Source organism: Prorops nasuta, unplaced genomic scaffold (assembly GCF_024137725.1).
Source record: "Prorops nasuta isolate Cenicafe-Biocafe unplaced genomic scaffold, Cenicafe_Pnas_1.2 PNAS00001, whole genome shotgun sequence".
NCBI classification, from domain to species: Eukaryota; Metazoa; Arthropoda; class Insecta; order Hymenoptera; family Bethylidae; genus Prorops; species Prorops nasuta.
Window position 1 is genome coordinate 19,151,796 of NW_027116798.1, and position 17,799 is coordinate 19,169,594.

The window sequence follows — 17,799 nt, forward strand, 5'->3', positions numbered from 1 at the left end:
AAAACAGATGTTCTGTTGTTGGCAGATATTTTTGAGAATTTTAGAAAATCATGTATAAATAATTATAGACTTGATCCACTTCATTATTTTAGTTTACCAAGTTATACATGGGATGTAATGTTATTTTATACTGATATTAAGTTGGAATTAGTAACTGATATAGATATGGTAACATTTATTGAACGAGGTATAAGAGGTGGTCTCAGTCAATGTTCTAATACGTATGCCAAGGCAAACAATAAATTTTTATCAAATTATAATTCAAGTGAATCATCTCGTTATTTAATGTATTTTGATGTAAACAATTTATATGTTTGGGCAATGTCTCAGGCTTTACCTTTTGGACAATTTGAATGGGTTGAGAATTGTGAAAATTTCAATGTAAATGACTATGCTGATGATTCAGATACAGGATACATCATAGAAGTTGATCTTTCTTATCCTGAAAAAATTCACGATTTACAAAGAGATTTACCCATGTGTCCGGAAAATAAAAAACCACCAAATTCAAAAATTTCAAAACTATTAGCAACATTAAACAATAAACATCGTTATGTAATGCATTATAGAAATTTGAAACAAGCTTTAAATCAAGGTGTGGTTTTGGAAAAAATACATAAAATTTTAAAATTTAAACAATCATTTTGGTTGACGAGTTATATTGATTTGAATAATGAATTACGAACTGAAAGTAATAGTGATTTTGAGAAAAATTTATACAAATTAATAAATAATGCTGTTTTTGGTAAAACTATAGAAAATGTACGTAAGAGATATAATGTTTATATAAAAATAATTGGGGAGGTAGATACGGTGTAAGTTCATTAGTATCAAAACCCAATTTTTATCGAATTTCAATTTTTGACGAAGATTTAGTTGCAATGGAAATGAAAAAATTAAATATTATTATTGATAAACCAATATTTATTGGAATGTGCGTTTTAGATTTAACTAAAGTATGTTTATATAGCTTTCACTATGATGTAATTCTACCAAAATTCAAATTAGACGTAAAACTTTTGTATACTGATACCGATAGTTTAATTTATGAGTTTAAGTGTGAAAATATTTACGATTTCATTCGAGAAAAAATAGATTATTTTGATAAGAGTGATTATCCTATTAATAATAAATATAATATACGTTTGGTTAATAAAAAAGTAATTGGTTTAATGAAGGATGAATGTAACGGTAATTTAATGTCAGATTTTGTTGGACTTCGATCAAAAATGTATGCATATCGAATCAACGGTGTTAATAAGGATAAAAAATGTATTAAAGGTATTAAAAGCTATGTTGTAAAAAATATAGAATTTGATGATTATATAGATTCTTTAAAAAATTTCAATACATTAATATGTAAGCAAAATATAATAAGATAAAATTTACATAATGTCTTTACAATTTGTGAGGAGAAAATAGCGTTAAGTCCATACGATGATAAAAGATATTTAATAGCAAATTCAACTAATACATTACCATGGGGTCATAAAAATGTAATGCAAGTAAATTATGAGAATTAATAAAACTTTTTATTTAAAAAAAATATTTTTATTACAATAATAATAATTACAATACGTTATTTTTATTAATCCACGAATTATGGTTTGAATTTAATCCTAACCATTTTACAAAAACTTTCTTTCCTTTTTTCCGTAATACTTTTTCTACTAAGTATACATCAGGATTTGCAACACTATGTAGTTCATACTCGTAAAATCCACCTGCTATTGATTGACCAGTGGAATCCTTTAATAAATATGTCATTGGATTTGTTCTTTGAACTTTTTCTATTCTAAATACTTCTGTTGTCCAATTCGGTGTATAACCCTTATTAAATAAATGTTTATATTTACTTATACGAACAGCATCGCCAACTTTATACTTTGCCTGTGCAGCTATTTTTATGAAATTATACACATTTTTCAATAAATCTTTTTCTCGTTCAATTGTTACACTTTGTGGGGACATACCAATAGTTCTATGCTTACGATTGCTGTAATCTTTAACTAGATTTGACAGTATGTTCAGCCATTGATAATTTCCATTAAGCGTAAACATTTTCCACATACTGTTCTTCAATGTTCTATTGAAACGTTCAACTACTGATGCTTTAAGTATACTATACGTTGAATAATGATTAATTCCATGATGTTTCATGAGTTGCTGAAAATTTGTCTTGTAAAATTCTGTTCCATCGTCAGTTTGCAAATTTTTTGGTTTTCTCTCTTCTAAAACTTTGGAAAATGCATGAGTAACATTTTTCCCACTTTTAGTTTTAATTGGTATAGCCCAAGCATACTTTGAAAACACATAGATAATTGTCAATATATATTGATGATTTTTATTAATTTTTGAATACAATCGCATATCCACTAAATCAGCTTGCCACAAATCGTCATATCCATGAACAATAACTCGTCTTCTAATAAAATTTGTTCGTGCTGGAGCATGTAATTCATCAACAAGTTGTTTTTTTTCTTTACTCATTTCTGTTTTCCCTTATCCAACAGTTCGTCTAATTTTTTCAATAATTCTTCAAAATTACCAGGTTCATTCTCTGGAGTAACTGAAGGTACTGTAGGAATTGGTGGTAAATTAGGTTTTATAGTAAGGTTTTTTTGGTCTTTCATTCGTTTAATTTCCTCGGCTAATGTATTTATCATACTAACACCAAAGTCCATTTGTTTCTTAATTTCACCTTTGATATCATCATTTAGAGCTTTAACGTCAGTTTTTAATTTATTAATATCTTTCAAACTTTTATTTGTATCCTTATTAAAAGTATCATGTAATAAATCTATTTTTTTTATTTCCTTATTAACATAATCGTTTATAGTTTTCATTTTATTTTTCAAATTTTCAAATTTATTTTTTTTCTGTTCAAAATATTTGTTAAATTCATTAATTTGATTGCTTAAATCCACTTTTTTAATTTCATCCTTAACATTCTGACTCATATATTTAACATTATTCTCTAATTTTTCAATTTCACTATTTTTCCTATTAAAATCCTCCTTAAACTTCTTCACTCTATCAGCCAAATTTAATTTCTTAATTTCACTCTTGATATTATCGCTTAACGTTTTCACATTAATTTCCAACCTTTCAATTTCACTCTTCTTCCTGTCAAAATCCTCCTCGAATTTTTTCTTCTCACCCAAATTTAATTTTTTAATTTCATTTTTAACACTATCACTCAACAATTTCACATTACTCTCCATTTTTTCAATTTCACTCTTCTTCCTGTCAAAATCTTCCTCAAATTGTTTGGCTTCATTTTTCAAATCAAGTTCTTCTATTTCATTTTTTACTTTATCATTCTGTAATTGTACATTAGTAGTTATTTTATTAAAATCATCTAATTTTTTTTGCAAATTTTCATTGACATCTTTTATTTTTGTATCCAAATCAATTTTTTGAATATTATTTGAAATTTCCTTCTGTAAAAATACTTTATCAATTTTTGTTGGATCTTCATTATTTCCTTTTTTTTTTAACTTCTGTATCAACATATGATTTTGTCACTGCATCTGTATATGGTTTGATGGGTCACCTAAATTTATAATTCGTCTTTTGCGTGCATCATATTCACCTCCATTAATATTTAAAGATTCATTTTGATTTACTGTTCCTACAATAGGATTATCTATTCTAGGTCTTTTTCTTGACACTGAACGATAACGGTATCGTTCATTTAGAGATTTACCAAACACATCTATGGTCATCGTGATACTGATTGAAAATGTGAAAATTATTTTAATTTATTATAAATCCAGCCTCTTTAAGCTCCTCAATAATAGATATTATTTCATTTTGATGTGAATTGTTTCCTGCAGTTTGTGATGCAAAGAGTAATCGTAGTCGATCAACAAGTTTATTAGGATCATCCCAATGAACATAATCAATGTTATTGTTTCTATTGAGCAACATACTGTGAGAAGTAACCCATAAACCTTGACCTCTTATTTTAGAAAAGAGTGGTTTTATAATAAACATATATTTATCTCCTTTACTACTTTTAATGTGTTCACCGGGTATATGACCTCGTCTATGTGCACTTGTATACTGTAATATATCTTTATATTGTTTTAAATCTTCATCGTTATAGAGTGTCTCATTAGGTTTTTTTATTAACAAATGTTCAAATAATCCTTTAGTACCTTGATACCTTTTTTCACCTACTGTTATAACATTATTAGAATCAATATGAAAGATTTTATTTCCCAATTATAATTTATTATCACGAGGATCGGTGTATATACCAAAAACATCATCAATTGTTTCATGTTTTCCTAGGAGTTCTCTTGCATAAGCTGATTGTATTGTAGCATATTGTTTTGAAACAGGTAATTCATCCATTGATATATATTCCATGGGCAATGATGTTTCTTCTTCAATCGTTTGATTGTTAAAACTTTCATTTAAATTAATTATATTATCATTTGTAGGAGATGTATCATGTAAATTTCGATTTAATTCAATTGTATTATTTGCTGAAGTATGACGATTTGTATTTATTTCTTCTGAATTAAAATTAATTTCACGTATTTTTTTCAACGGAACTTCCTTTATTGGAGTAGATGACTCTGGATGAATTCTCTTCAACGGACCTTCTTTTATTAGAGTAGATGTTTCCGAATGGATTCTCTTTCATAAACGTATTTTTTTTCTCGGTTCCATTTTCATTAATATTTTATCTTCATCTGTTGTATGAACTATTTTCTGTAGTGGTTCAATAATAATAGGTTCTAAACTTTTAATAACTTTCATCCTATCTTCTTGTTGACCCATCTTCAGTGCTCGATGTTTTTTTCGTATTGATTTACTAGCATTAACAATTGCTTTATTCACTTTCTCTACCTGTTTTAAACTTCTCATATTTTCACTACCACTTTTGTTGGTTTGTTTTTCCATGATGTGTTGTTTTTGCCACATACAATATAACTAACTTCAATTAACCACATCATGTATGTTTTAATATTTTTGTCATGTAACACTCTCTATTCTCTCTCCATTTTTATTTGATAATTATAAATTCATCAAAACCTTTACGACATCTTCCACTATTGAATTGACTATCCTTGTCAATTACCAAAAATCCACATTTTGGTTTCCAACATATTGAGCATAAATCACAAAAATTTTCAAACGACATATCATTATTTACATGTTTATTATAAATATGACGTAAATTTGTATTATCCTGATTGAATATTAGTATAAAATTTGCATTGTCACGAATTAAATGTTTAGGAATTGTAGCATAAATCTGACAAAGATAAAAACAATCAATTTAAGAATGTCTACCCATCGAAAAATATTCCCGAATTATTGATTGGTTATCACAGGCTACATCGTGAAAGATAAAAATAGAATTTTGCATACTATCATTAACAGGAATAACGTCTATATTGTTGGTAAAACTATAATAATTAATTATATCCTCTAAATCAGGGCTCGGAACGACTTGCAACTTTCGGCTGATTTCCAAGCTCTATCCCCTCCATCAAGTCACGTGGGCTCGCAGTCGCTAGTCGTAGCTGGGCGCGTAAAACATAGCCAGGGGCGGCACACGCAATTCTCGATCAAATAAAATACATGGGACCAAATTACTGTTTATCAGCAATAGTATAAAAAATTTACCAATTATTGGCTCAACGTTATTCTAAATATAGTATTACCAAATAATAAGTCGAAAGTGTGTTACACTAATGTAATTAGTTAATTTTAATAAACATTAAATTTATTTGATTTATAAAAGAATAGTGCTATGGCCCTTTGTGTTGAATTTATAACTATTAAAAGTACGCAAATTGCAGTATTATTTTCCCAATTGTAGTTCTGCTGCTAAAAATAAATATGCGTACGAATACAATACTATTTTCCATTCCTCTCGCACGAAAGTTATACCTGTAATTATATACTTATATATATGCTTTAATGTTGTAGACTGTTTCAAGGATCAAATGACAGATTCTTAATAGATTTCCACATCACCCAGGAGGTACTATTAATGATGCATTTTTTTTGTAAGTGGTATCTCCAATAGATCTAATCCATTGTAATTGACAACAAGAGAAGTTAAAACTTAATTTGGTTTATATGTTGTAACTGGAGGAACTAACGAAGAAGTATCTATTTCGATGTTAGTTAAATATGTTCTCATAAGAGCAGTCAAAATGGAATCATTCATGGAAGACCGTAAATCAGTTTTCATTTGTTTGATTTTATAAAACAAACATTCACACAAATAGGTGGATCCAAACATAGAAAATATCCTGAGCCCAAAACTTCTTAGAAAAGGATATTTGTCTTTTGGCAAGGTTTTAAAAATTTCTAATCAGTTCTGAAATTTATTTTTTAAATAATGCAAAGAAATATCATTTTGTAAGTCGCCAAGTTCTTCCCGTAAGGTTACATTTTGCTCTTCAATAGGTACAAAGAAGACATTTTCATATAAAATTAAATCCTTTCTAAGAGCTTGCAAACCTTTAAAACGAGGAGTGAATTCTTCATTAATCGATTGAAGGATATAGAAGTGTTTTTTAAAGTCGCAAGTGTTTGGAGCAGATTCTTCCAGTAAATATTTACATGCGGGAAAGTGATAAAAGCTATTATGTATTAAATCATGCATAAGCATATTTAATTTCGCTATGAAGGAATCGATATGACTGACTAATTGAGAAATAGATTGTTTTGATGTTTGCAATTTATAATTCAAGGTGTTAAGATGATTTGTTAAATCAGATATTAATGCTAGCTCACAAAGGGAATCTATATCTTCTAAGAATGATTTGAACTCATTATACATTGTTGATGTCATTGCTATACTTTGCAAGAACATCATTATTTCATTCTTTAAAGCGAAAAACCTTTCTAACGGCCGTATTCATAGTCGGTCCTTAAGGAGCTCCTTAGATTAAGGACGCCTTATCTAGGGAATTTTAACTGTAGCAAAATGAATTGTACTATACCTCTTTAAAAATCAGTTCAAATTTGATATCTTCGAGTTTTAACGTCTTTCGAATTATTTAATTTATAAATTAAAGTGCTAAAATTTGTTAAAAATGGAAAAAAGTGGACATTTTTCAGAAAATGAAAAAATGATGCTCGCCCAGCTTGTTTCGCAGGAAAAATGCATCGAAAATAAGCGGACAGGTGCAAGTGATCTGAAGGAGAAATCTGAGGCATGGGAAAGAGTTACAAGCAACTTTAATATTAACTCTACAATTGTTAGAAGCAACAAACAATTAAGAAAATGCTGGGATAATATGAAGCAAAAGTTAGTATTTTAATAAATATATTCAGAATCCTCATTCAAACTGTATGAAATGTATCTGTAAGTATGGTACATGGAGTGAAATACAGTACTCCGATATTAGTAGATGCAAAATGCAAGTAAATTGTCATCAATTTGGCTTCATTTTGCACTTACAATGGTCAAGTAGGTACTGATATATCTAAATATCTTAAAAATAATATGATTTCATATGTACAATATAATAACTTTTTCATAAGTACTCAGAAGTAGTTTTATTCCATTTTTATGAAATCTTACAAATTTTAAGATGTTCGTAGGTTTATATCACCTCACTCAATATAGTTTGGTTAAGGAGTACAACATTTACGATAAATATAGGGATCATATGTAATTGAGGGGTAATCACTGGTCTTCTACTTCTTCAATATAGTACCTGCCATTTTAACATTTTGTAAATTTAAGGTTATTAAATATGTATAGAAGGTAATTAACAAGTATTAATGATACAGCTTGATAACATGGTTTTGTTTCCCTTTTATAGTACGTAGAGATCATGAGTCTAGGCGAAACAAGTATACCAGCATGGATTTAGCGAATAAATATATACATAGAATATTGGATATTTTATATGTAATGAAGACAAGTTGTCAACGATAGCCATTTTAGATAAGTATTATTAGTCATACGTATTTAAAGGCAAAGGAACAATTAAGATTCTTTGTGGTTTACTTTTTGTTATAGGTATTAATTGTAATGTCTTAAAGTTCTTCTGCATCCAAGAAGTATAGCGAAGGTGACAAATATCACAAACAGATGATAGCTATAGTTATCAATGATTGAGGACATACGTATATGGAATTCATGCTTAAAACAGTGGAGAAAGATGCTAATGTCAAGAGATTTCACTATTATAATTGATTTAGGTAAAAAAACTTATAATATTATATGTACTTATGTTAAGTGTCAAAAGCAGCAATATTCAGTAAGCGTAAGGCATTCTTTTTAGTTTTTTGTACATAAAGATTATGTAACGCATAACATTATCAATTATTATTATAATGTAGGAAATTCTAGCAACTCCTCTCAGTAAGATAGTGTCAAAAAATTAGCTCAGTTTCATATTAAATTAATAATGAACCAAAGTGAGCAAATTATATTATCGCAATATACAGAAGTGCTGCATAAGAGCTAGTATATGAAAAGTTTAGATAAGCGTAGTACTGTAGTATCTTATAAGTTAAACTAATATATTATAATTTGTTATCGCTTATACATCTGTTTATTTTTTACATAAACTAATCATGAATCAGCGAACATTCTTGTAACTGATAAAAGCCTAATACTGGAACACTTTCATCAACAAATATGAATATTTTTCAGATTGAGTGACCTTGACTGTTTCTTATCTCACAAATCTTGAAGAAAGGTATTTCGCTTGTAAGTAATTATAAATATATTTTATTTTAAGTATTATATTGATTAATCTTCAGTCACAGAAGCCTTTTAATTACTTCATTAAGTTTAAAAAATGTTAAGGTGGTTTCATCACGACTAAGTAAGTCGAACGAGAGTACATAAAAAATATTCGACTTAAATCCAAACTTTTTACATTGTAAAATCGTAGAATAATTTAAAAATCATTTTTATAACAATTTTGATTTGCAAAAGAAAAGAATAAATAATTTAGTGAAAAATGATCCGTCAACGACTTCCGTATTCTTAGCCATGTGTTTCCATACAACGGGATGTGGCAACACCGCTTTTTCTCAGCTGTTCTGCTTGGTTCACGCGACTGTACGAGTGTCATCTAACCTAATTTGAAGTAGTTGTTTGTTACTGTTTTTGCTTAAATAAATTTGAATTATAGTGAGATGAGAGATATGTATGCCAAAATAGGAGAAGAAGATTTTATACGATTTCTTTCCGAAATTATAAATGGAAAGCCTAGAATAACTAAAGATCCAGAAATTTTGAACAAAATTACTAATCATTTAAAAAATGTGACACAAGTGTAACTTATAAAAATGTTATAGTTAAAACACATAGCTTCCTATACTGTGTAGTTTATCATAATAAAATTTTATTTATTACACATATATTGTGTTTTTTTATTTAACCTATGTCAAATTCTGAACTATATGAATATAAATAAAGTTATATGTACAGCAGACAGCTATTTACATTTACATATGTATACTATACTATATCTATATAAAATTTGCGACGTTGCCACACCTAACCTGCTTCCTCGACTGATCACGGCTGATCATGAAAATCTATAGAATCGAAAGTTTTACATAGGATATTAATAAGTTATTGTGAGGTGAAAAATTCTCAAAAAAATCAGGGATATTCTGTAGGATTCGAAGTTATTTATATCACTTTTCTGAATATGTAGCATGGGTTTTACGATCGCTGATGTTAATTAAAGTTTCGTTCACACGGCAAGTGCAGTTAACGCTGTACTAATTCGGGACGAAAACACAAAACTTTGATTACAGATATCTCGAAAATCAGGTGGTCAAGAACTCTCAAATTGTACAGGTGCATTCAGAGATACTTAATAAAGTTTTGCTGAAAAAAATATCTCTATAGCATGGATTTTGATTTGTGATAAAACCACCTTAAGCAACAGGTGATATTGGAGAAATAGGAGAAGGGTGTCAAAAATCTCTTTAGGCTTTTACTATATGATGTATATATTTGTATTGTTTTTCAATATTGTATAATTTTTCTATATGTATATTTACATAAACACTAATATATATAAATTTATTTATATTGCAGGAGAAGGAAATTAAATACTGTTCTTCGCCATGAGCATCTTATGACAGGCGGGGGTTCTGCAGTTGTCCCGCCTTCAGATCCTGTAATGGATTTCATGGATGCTTCTAGCAAAACCATAGACTTGGAGGTTGATTGTCCTTTTGACAGCACAGCACAATTTGAAAAAGAATGTATAAAGCAAATATAATTATATATTATAAACTATAATTATAAGAAAGTTATAATTAGTTTGACTCATAATTACCTTAATTTCAGATAATATAGAAGCAGCTGCAGGACCATCAAACAGGACAGTCGTCATACAGGATGATAGCGAAGACGAAGACGCAATCTGTTTTGAGCAAACTCCTGTAGAAATGATAAATAATCCAAATAGTGATGAGGGTACAGGCGAAAAACATCAGGGGTTACAAAACCCAACAAAATATACCGACTTAAAGGTAAAAATTAGGTTTGCTCGTATTGCTTTCACTTCCTGCACTTTTCATAAGAAATGTATATTGTATGTCACACGAAATATACACTTTTCATAAAAATGCAGAAAGTGCAATAACCGAGACCATTTAAGTATGAAATAAAATTTAACAAAGTAAAGTTAATGCAATATTTGCGTGGCACAATGAACGACCTATTTTAAAGGTCTATTATTTTCTGTAATATATACGTAATATAATTTTCATTTCATTAATAATAGAAATAGCATTGTTTAACATTACATTAAATTATTTGCTCTCGATTAAATTCATAGTAAAAATGAACAAAAGTTTATTGTAGAATATACATGATGAAAAGAAATTGAGGATTATTAAGTTAAAGGAGTCGATTGAGCAGCAGAGAGAGCTTCATGCAAAAAAAATGAAAATTGCAGAAATGGAGGAGAAGATCGTTTTATTGAAGCTTCTCAGAGAAGAAGAAGCAATAAAAAATTTGCAACAATAAAAAAACATCGGTTATTTTCTTAGTTAATCGTCGCAATAAATATTTTTAAACGTGTATTTTTTAAATTTATTTGTGCCCTTTCCTAATAGCTATTCATATATTATAATTAAATACGTAATTTAAAAATTTATTATTTTGTTCTGAAATTATTACATTTTCAATTTTATTTCCATATATATATATATATATATATACATTTATGTGTATCATGTTGTTAATATCAAGTCCTCTGAATTCGGTACAATTATCTGAATTAAAGTCAAATAAAAGCATTATGTAAATAAATTGTCAAATAAAATAAATAAAGTTATGTCAATTTAAGTAAAATATAAAAGAATTTGATAAATAAACTATCATATTTAGAATACATATAATAATTTTACACTATCACACATCAAACAAATTATGAGAAATGTCTGACAATGAACTCATTTCTATGTGCGAATCCTATGCCAGTTTCTTCTCTAATCAGTGCATTATCTAATATTTCAGAGTTTTCGTCAAAATCATCTTCACATATAATGTGTAGTCGGTGTTTAACGCATATATTATACAGAGTAGCAGTGGCACATATAATCGCAACTGATGTTGATAGTTTGGTTCTGAGTTCATAGTATAGACACGGAAAGCGACGTTTCCATACTCCAAACAGTTGTTCTACAATGACCCTCGTTCTTCTGTGTGCCGTATTATACCTTAACTCTGCGTTTGTTTCAGGTCTTAATATAGGCGTTAATAAATACGTGCGACAGGCGTAACCACTATCTCCAAGTAAAATTCCGTCTAATTGTCCTAACTCGAAGCGACAACGCAAACCACTCCGATCAAATATAACGGAATCATGAGTTGATCCTGGATGTCTGACAACAATATCGAGTATTTCTCTATTAGGTCCACTAACCACCTGTCAAGGCAATAAATAATGAAAAGAAATAATTACATAGAAACTTGCAAACCTCTTAAAATACATTACAAATACCTGTACGTTTAAAAAAAACCATCCTTTTCGATTGCGAAACACTTCTCCATAATTTTGTCCAGGATTAGCAATTCGTATATGTGTGCAGTCAATGCACCCTATCACACTTGGAAAACCAGCCATTCTATAAAATTTATCCTGATTTTCTTGACGTTTTCGGCTGTTGGAGAAGTTAATATGTGCACCTAAACATGATGCTATTATCCTAGAAGTACGTGCAACAATCCTAGAAATAGTCGGCTGACTGTATCCTCTTAAGTCTCCATTAACAATCTGAAATGTTAAGAGCACGTTATTAGAAATAAATATAAATAATATATTTATATTTTAAGAAGAAAGTTACACGGCTTTACATTTGTACATAAATATAAAATACATTATTATATATTTTGAATTGTTTTTTGTATTTAAAAATTAAAATATTCTATCACCTTTACAGAATCATTGCATATATGTATACATTAAACAAAAAATCAAACCTGGAAGCTACTTGTGGCATAAAAACGCAAGGTTATTAAAAGTTGCATTAATGATGAAACTGGCAGTCCTCGATTATTAACTTTTACCAATTTTTCATTTACTATTGGTAATAAAATATCCATTACTGCTTCTTTGGTAAATCTATACCTTTTTTGAAAAGGCACATCGTCATAAAATTCAATAGGATTTTCCATGTCACGCACATATCTTTTACGTACAGTAATACGATCATTATCCATATTTTCATTTTCATCCCCAAATTCTTCATTAGAATTAATTAAAAATTCGTTGTCCATCTTTTGTTTAACAAAGAAACAAATATTTAGGTTATATTTGCTCGATTACAATACCGCCATATACACACAGAACACACCGCATAAAAGTTAATATACTATAGCAAATTTTGCCTATGTATCATTACTGCCAACCATACGGCATAAAATGTTGTAGTAAAGGAATCTCGTCCTCAAGGAAGCCTCAGACCTTCCTTAAAATAAGGAAGCAAAAAATCATATATATATGTAATTAAAGTATACTAAAGTAGTATTGAGCAGACTATAGCATAAAACAATCAACCAATCACAATGAGAGATTTCAATATAGTCATCTTTATTCCCATTGTGATTGGCTCATTCCTTGCCTAGTGAATAAGGCGTCCTTAATTTAAGGAGCTCCTTAAGGACCGACTATGAATACGGCCGTAAATATTGCCCTGCACTAAGCCAACGAACATCAGAATATAAAGGTATATCCTTATAGAGTGAATCATGCTCAGCTAAAAATAATTTAAATTGACGATGAGTTAATGATCTATTTCCTCCTTTAATGAAATTTATAATTTTTGTGATAATTTTCATTGCAGCAGTAATCTTTATTGCTTTGCCACATAATGCTTCTTGATGAATAATGTAATGGATTAAAGGAACTTTTATTTTTCTTTGAAATAGCTGCCCAGCAAATCCTATTCTAGTTCCTACCATAGACGGTGCACCATCCGTAACGATGCATGAACACTTGGAAAAATTAATATTAAATTTTTCAAAAGTGTTTTCTACCGCGCTAAAAATATCTGCGCCTGTCGTTGTACCATGTAACGGGAAGAAATATAATAACTCTTCAGTATAAGAAAAGTCATCTTGTACAATGCGCACAAACATACTTAATTGACTGACATGACGGTTGTCAGTACTTTCGTCGAGGCACAATGAAAAATATACACACGACTGTAGCAGAGATTTCAATTTTTCTTCAATAGAACCAGCTATTACGTACACTCTGGAAGCAACCGTTTTATCGCTCAATAGTATTTGAAGAATATCATCAACCGTCAAAGATCCTCCAAATGCATTTACTGCTTTAAGAAGACACGATTTAATAAATTCGCCATCAACAAAAGGCTTACCACGTTGAGCAATAAGCAAAGAAATATCGTAGGAAGCTTTACGAGCAAATGAGGATGTTTGGGCAGCAATATCCAAATTTGGAATTTCATCAGAATATTGTTTAAGAACTAATTTAAATTCTTCTATTAAATTTCGTCTTTCATCATCTTTATAAATTGAATGATTATATATCGACATGTGCTTTGAAAAATAATTTTTTTCTATAGTAAATTTAGAAAATATGGATGGCTCATAATGGCAAATCAGACATACCGTTTTGTTGGATATATAAACGAAGAATTTGTCTTCCCAGCAACTGTTGAAACGCTGATTATATTTTCGATTTCCACTCATTTTATCACTCTAACTGTCAATAAATTAGAGAATTCACAACACAAAACCAGCAGAATCAAGGAAGAAATCGATATCACTTGCTTTCAAAAGAAATCAATTTTTGATGAACAAAAGAAAGAAGAGAAGATTTATTTCGACCTCTAAATTACAAAATCGTACAACCGGAGACCTAATCGACTAATCCGTTCTAATGACCGTTTATTGTGACACTTTAAATGGCAATAATCATCTATCGAACAACTGCTGATATTTGGCAATGTCAATAATATTGTTGTTATACTGAAAAAATTCGTTGGGAGACTGAAAATGATACTAAAATATTTAAATCTTCTAGTCAACCTCCTGAGTATAATAACAACACAGGGTGATCGTTAGAAAAGTTTACAGTTGATTATTTCGAAATCCAATAATTTTTCAAAAAATGTTTCAAACAAAAGTTTTATGGTTCAAAAGGGGACATAAAATGTTATCATTAGCTTGATTTTCAAATTGTGTTTGAAAAACATATGAAGGTCACCTTGAATTTTTTAAATAACCTACTATTTTTTATTGCATATTCTTTTAGCTTATCTCAAGAGCTTTTCAAAACACTATAATATGAAAGTAACATTCCTTATAGCAGTTCACTAGATATATCAAATTAAAATTACATGTAGGTGTGAATTTGCTTAAAGTAGTGTGCGTACAGTTGTACACATTCTCATAAAATCGCGTCTTATTTATGATTAAAAACCAGCGAAAGTTTCAAAATTTCTTATAGAACAAAAAATATGCATTCTCCTTGTGAATTAGCTTTAATAGCAATAGCTTAACGAATCACCTTCATAATGTCAATTTATTAATTGCAAACGTCAAAACAGTCTATTTCTCAATTGATCAGACGTATTAATTCCTTCGGTGCAAATTTTAATGTATGTGTTCGAGATCGGGAGGAGCAAAAATGCTGAGAAGTAGATTCCACATTTTCTGCGATATCTCCCTATCTCTATTGCGTTCACAGGGGACGGCTATACCAACAGCGTATAGCCGCTACCTCTATCTCACTCTATCTCTCACCGCGGCGCGCTTGCGCGTCTACTGGCCCTGGCGCGTCGCGGCCGCGGCACAGCTTGCGCGCCTGGCCACTAGGTGGCCAGCGCCACGAGCAGCTCTCTCGCTGGCAAGTTTCGTGCCGCGGAACTATATAGATGGGTCCTTGAGAAGGACTCATCGCACCCCAAACTCGCTCGACAGCCTGCGTAGCAGCAGCAACAGCAGCAGTTTCCGAAGCCTTCATCGGCACTTTTTGACGCCTCATCGGCAGCGCCTCCAGGGCCATCTAAGAGCGCCTCCACTGGCGAACTCATTGGGAGCATACTTTGGTAAGTATCACCCACTACCCACTGCCTACCAAGAGGGGACTTCCCCTCTGCGGCATTTCCTCCCTCCTAAAGGGAGATTTCTTCGGGGACTTCCCGGGAGGAATTAAACCCTCTCCTTCCCCCCACACTGCCTCCGAGGACTACCTCGGACCCAGTGTTCCGACCCTCACATCCAGGGCTCTCGATAGAGTCGGGTAACGGGAGGGGTAGAATTCACCCTAGGGGTTGGGGTGGCTCGGAGTCACTATAGCTTGTGGAGCGGTAGGCTGCAGGGTAAGGGGACTTCCCCTTCCCTAACACTTCTTCTCCACCTTTGCCTTTCTCCTCGGCTGGAGATTTTGCTGGGGAACAACCCAGGGAAATTGTCCAGTCCCGAGGAGGCTTAAGTCCGCGTACCTCCTGGGGAATTTTGAGTCTTGGGGTTCTAGGGAATCTTCTGCGAAAAGAAATTCCCTAGAATTTAACGGCAGCAAATTCCCTAGGCCTTCGCCATTGCAAATATCGCGGTTTTTCTTGTACATAAAAATACTTTGTAAACGTTTGTATATTTTTATTTATTTGAATAAAAAACACTTTTACCTATTACCTCGGCCTTGAAAATTTTATTCTAGAATAAGACCTTCCTTTCTGACCACAGGTTCGGAGCCAACTTGGGGCACTGTTTCGCACAGTATGTTTAGGCATGATTTAGTATTTAATACTATTCCTCACATTGCCGTCTGTAAATATTTACTTCAAGAATCTGCTCCAAATACTTGCAACTTTAAGAAGCAATTCTATGTCCTTTCAGAAATTTTAGGCGCAAAATTTTTTCTGTTTAAATCTACCTATTTGCGTGAATATGTACACTTTCGAAACTGAAACTAATTAAAAATGATTTACGATTTTCCATGAATGATTCCACTTTGGCTACTCTTAAGAGAACATATTTGACTAACACAACGAGATAGATACTTCTTTAATAATTCCTCCAATCACAACATATAAACCAAATTAATTTTTAATTTCTCGTGTTGTTAATTACAGTGGATTAAACCTACTCGGGATACTACTTAAAAAAGATGCATCATTAAAAGTACCTCCTGGGTGATGTGGAAATCTATCAAGAATCTGTCATTTGATTATTGAAACTGTCTACATCATTAAAGTATATAGGTATATAAGTACAGGTATATCTTTCATGTAAAAAAAATGGTAAATATTATTGTATTTGTACGCATATTTATTTTTAGCAGCAGAACTACAATATTGATAATAATACTGCAATTTGCGTACTATTAATAGTTACAAATTCAATACACAGAGCCATAGCACTATTCTTTTATAGATCGAATAAATTTAATGTTTCTTAAAATCAAATAATTACATTAGTGCAACACTTTCGACTTATATTATTTTCTAATAGTATATTTTGTAACGTTGCGTTCTCGCAACGTTACTATAGCTGCCCTCTAGCGCTTTGCTAATCTCAAGCGCTAGATAGGCGGGTCGCGTACGAACTAGGGAGTTATCAACCGATAAGTATTAATCTAGGATCGATAACTTGTCGGCTCCCTAGTGCCGCGCGATGGGTGTAGCGGGGCAGCGGCGGGACAGGCGCAGGGCCTTACCTGCTCCCGCGGACTGCCCCGACACACGTAGTTTAGAAGTCAAAGGTGACACATAGTGCCTAGAAGTGCCCCGCCGCCGACAAAAGTGCGACCCCCAACGACAGCCGCCACACAGGGCCCAAAAAAAAGAGGAGGTGCAGCGACTGCCAGGGAGCCGCGAACCCATATCGGACGACGGGACACCCCCAGCCCTTCGGGCCAGCTACCAAGGGCGAGAGCGAGAAGGAGAGAAAGAGAGAGCGAGAGAGAGAGAGAGAGAAGAGAGCCTGCCTATTGTAAGCAGACATTTGGGTGATTATTCGTTTTGTAATAAAGTCCAGTGAAGTCCCGGGGTGTGCTAGGGCTTTAGGGCTCGTAGCACCGACCGGTTGTATAGGGAACCGCTGGCCCTGCTCACCTGTCACGGGTAAGCGGGCAATCTAGCGGAGTGGTCATTCCGTCGGACAGGTAACGAACATCTTATTGTGTACAGGCGCGAATTAGTAAAAGTGTTCGCGATTGCATCGATTAGTTGTGAGTTGACCGTTGACGGGAACGTTCCCGTAATTCGTTTCAAGGCCGCGGACTTAGTATAATCCCCGTGAGGACTAGTGACCTTAGAGTCCTCGACGTAAACAATCCGGGTCGTTGTTGTGTTTGAGTA

General features: G+C 31.7%; 1 protein-coding gene across 1 annotated transcript; it reads right to left on the reverse strand.

The window, feature by feature from the left end:
* Positions 1–2,486: 2,486 nt before the first annotated feature.
* LOC136773943 (uncharacterized protein PF3D7_1120000-like) lies at positions 2,487–3,728 on the reverse strand. Its single transcript, XM_066727936.1, has 2 exons — positions 3,596–3,728; positions 2,487–3,487 (listed from the first exon to the last, which is right to left on the reverse strand). The coding sequence occupies exons 1-2, from the start codon at positions 3,726–3,728 to the stop codon at positions 2,487–2,489; spliced, it is 1,134 nt and encodes a 377-aa protein (XP_066584033.1).
* Positions 3,729–17,799: the final 14,071 nt, after the last annotated feature.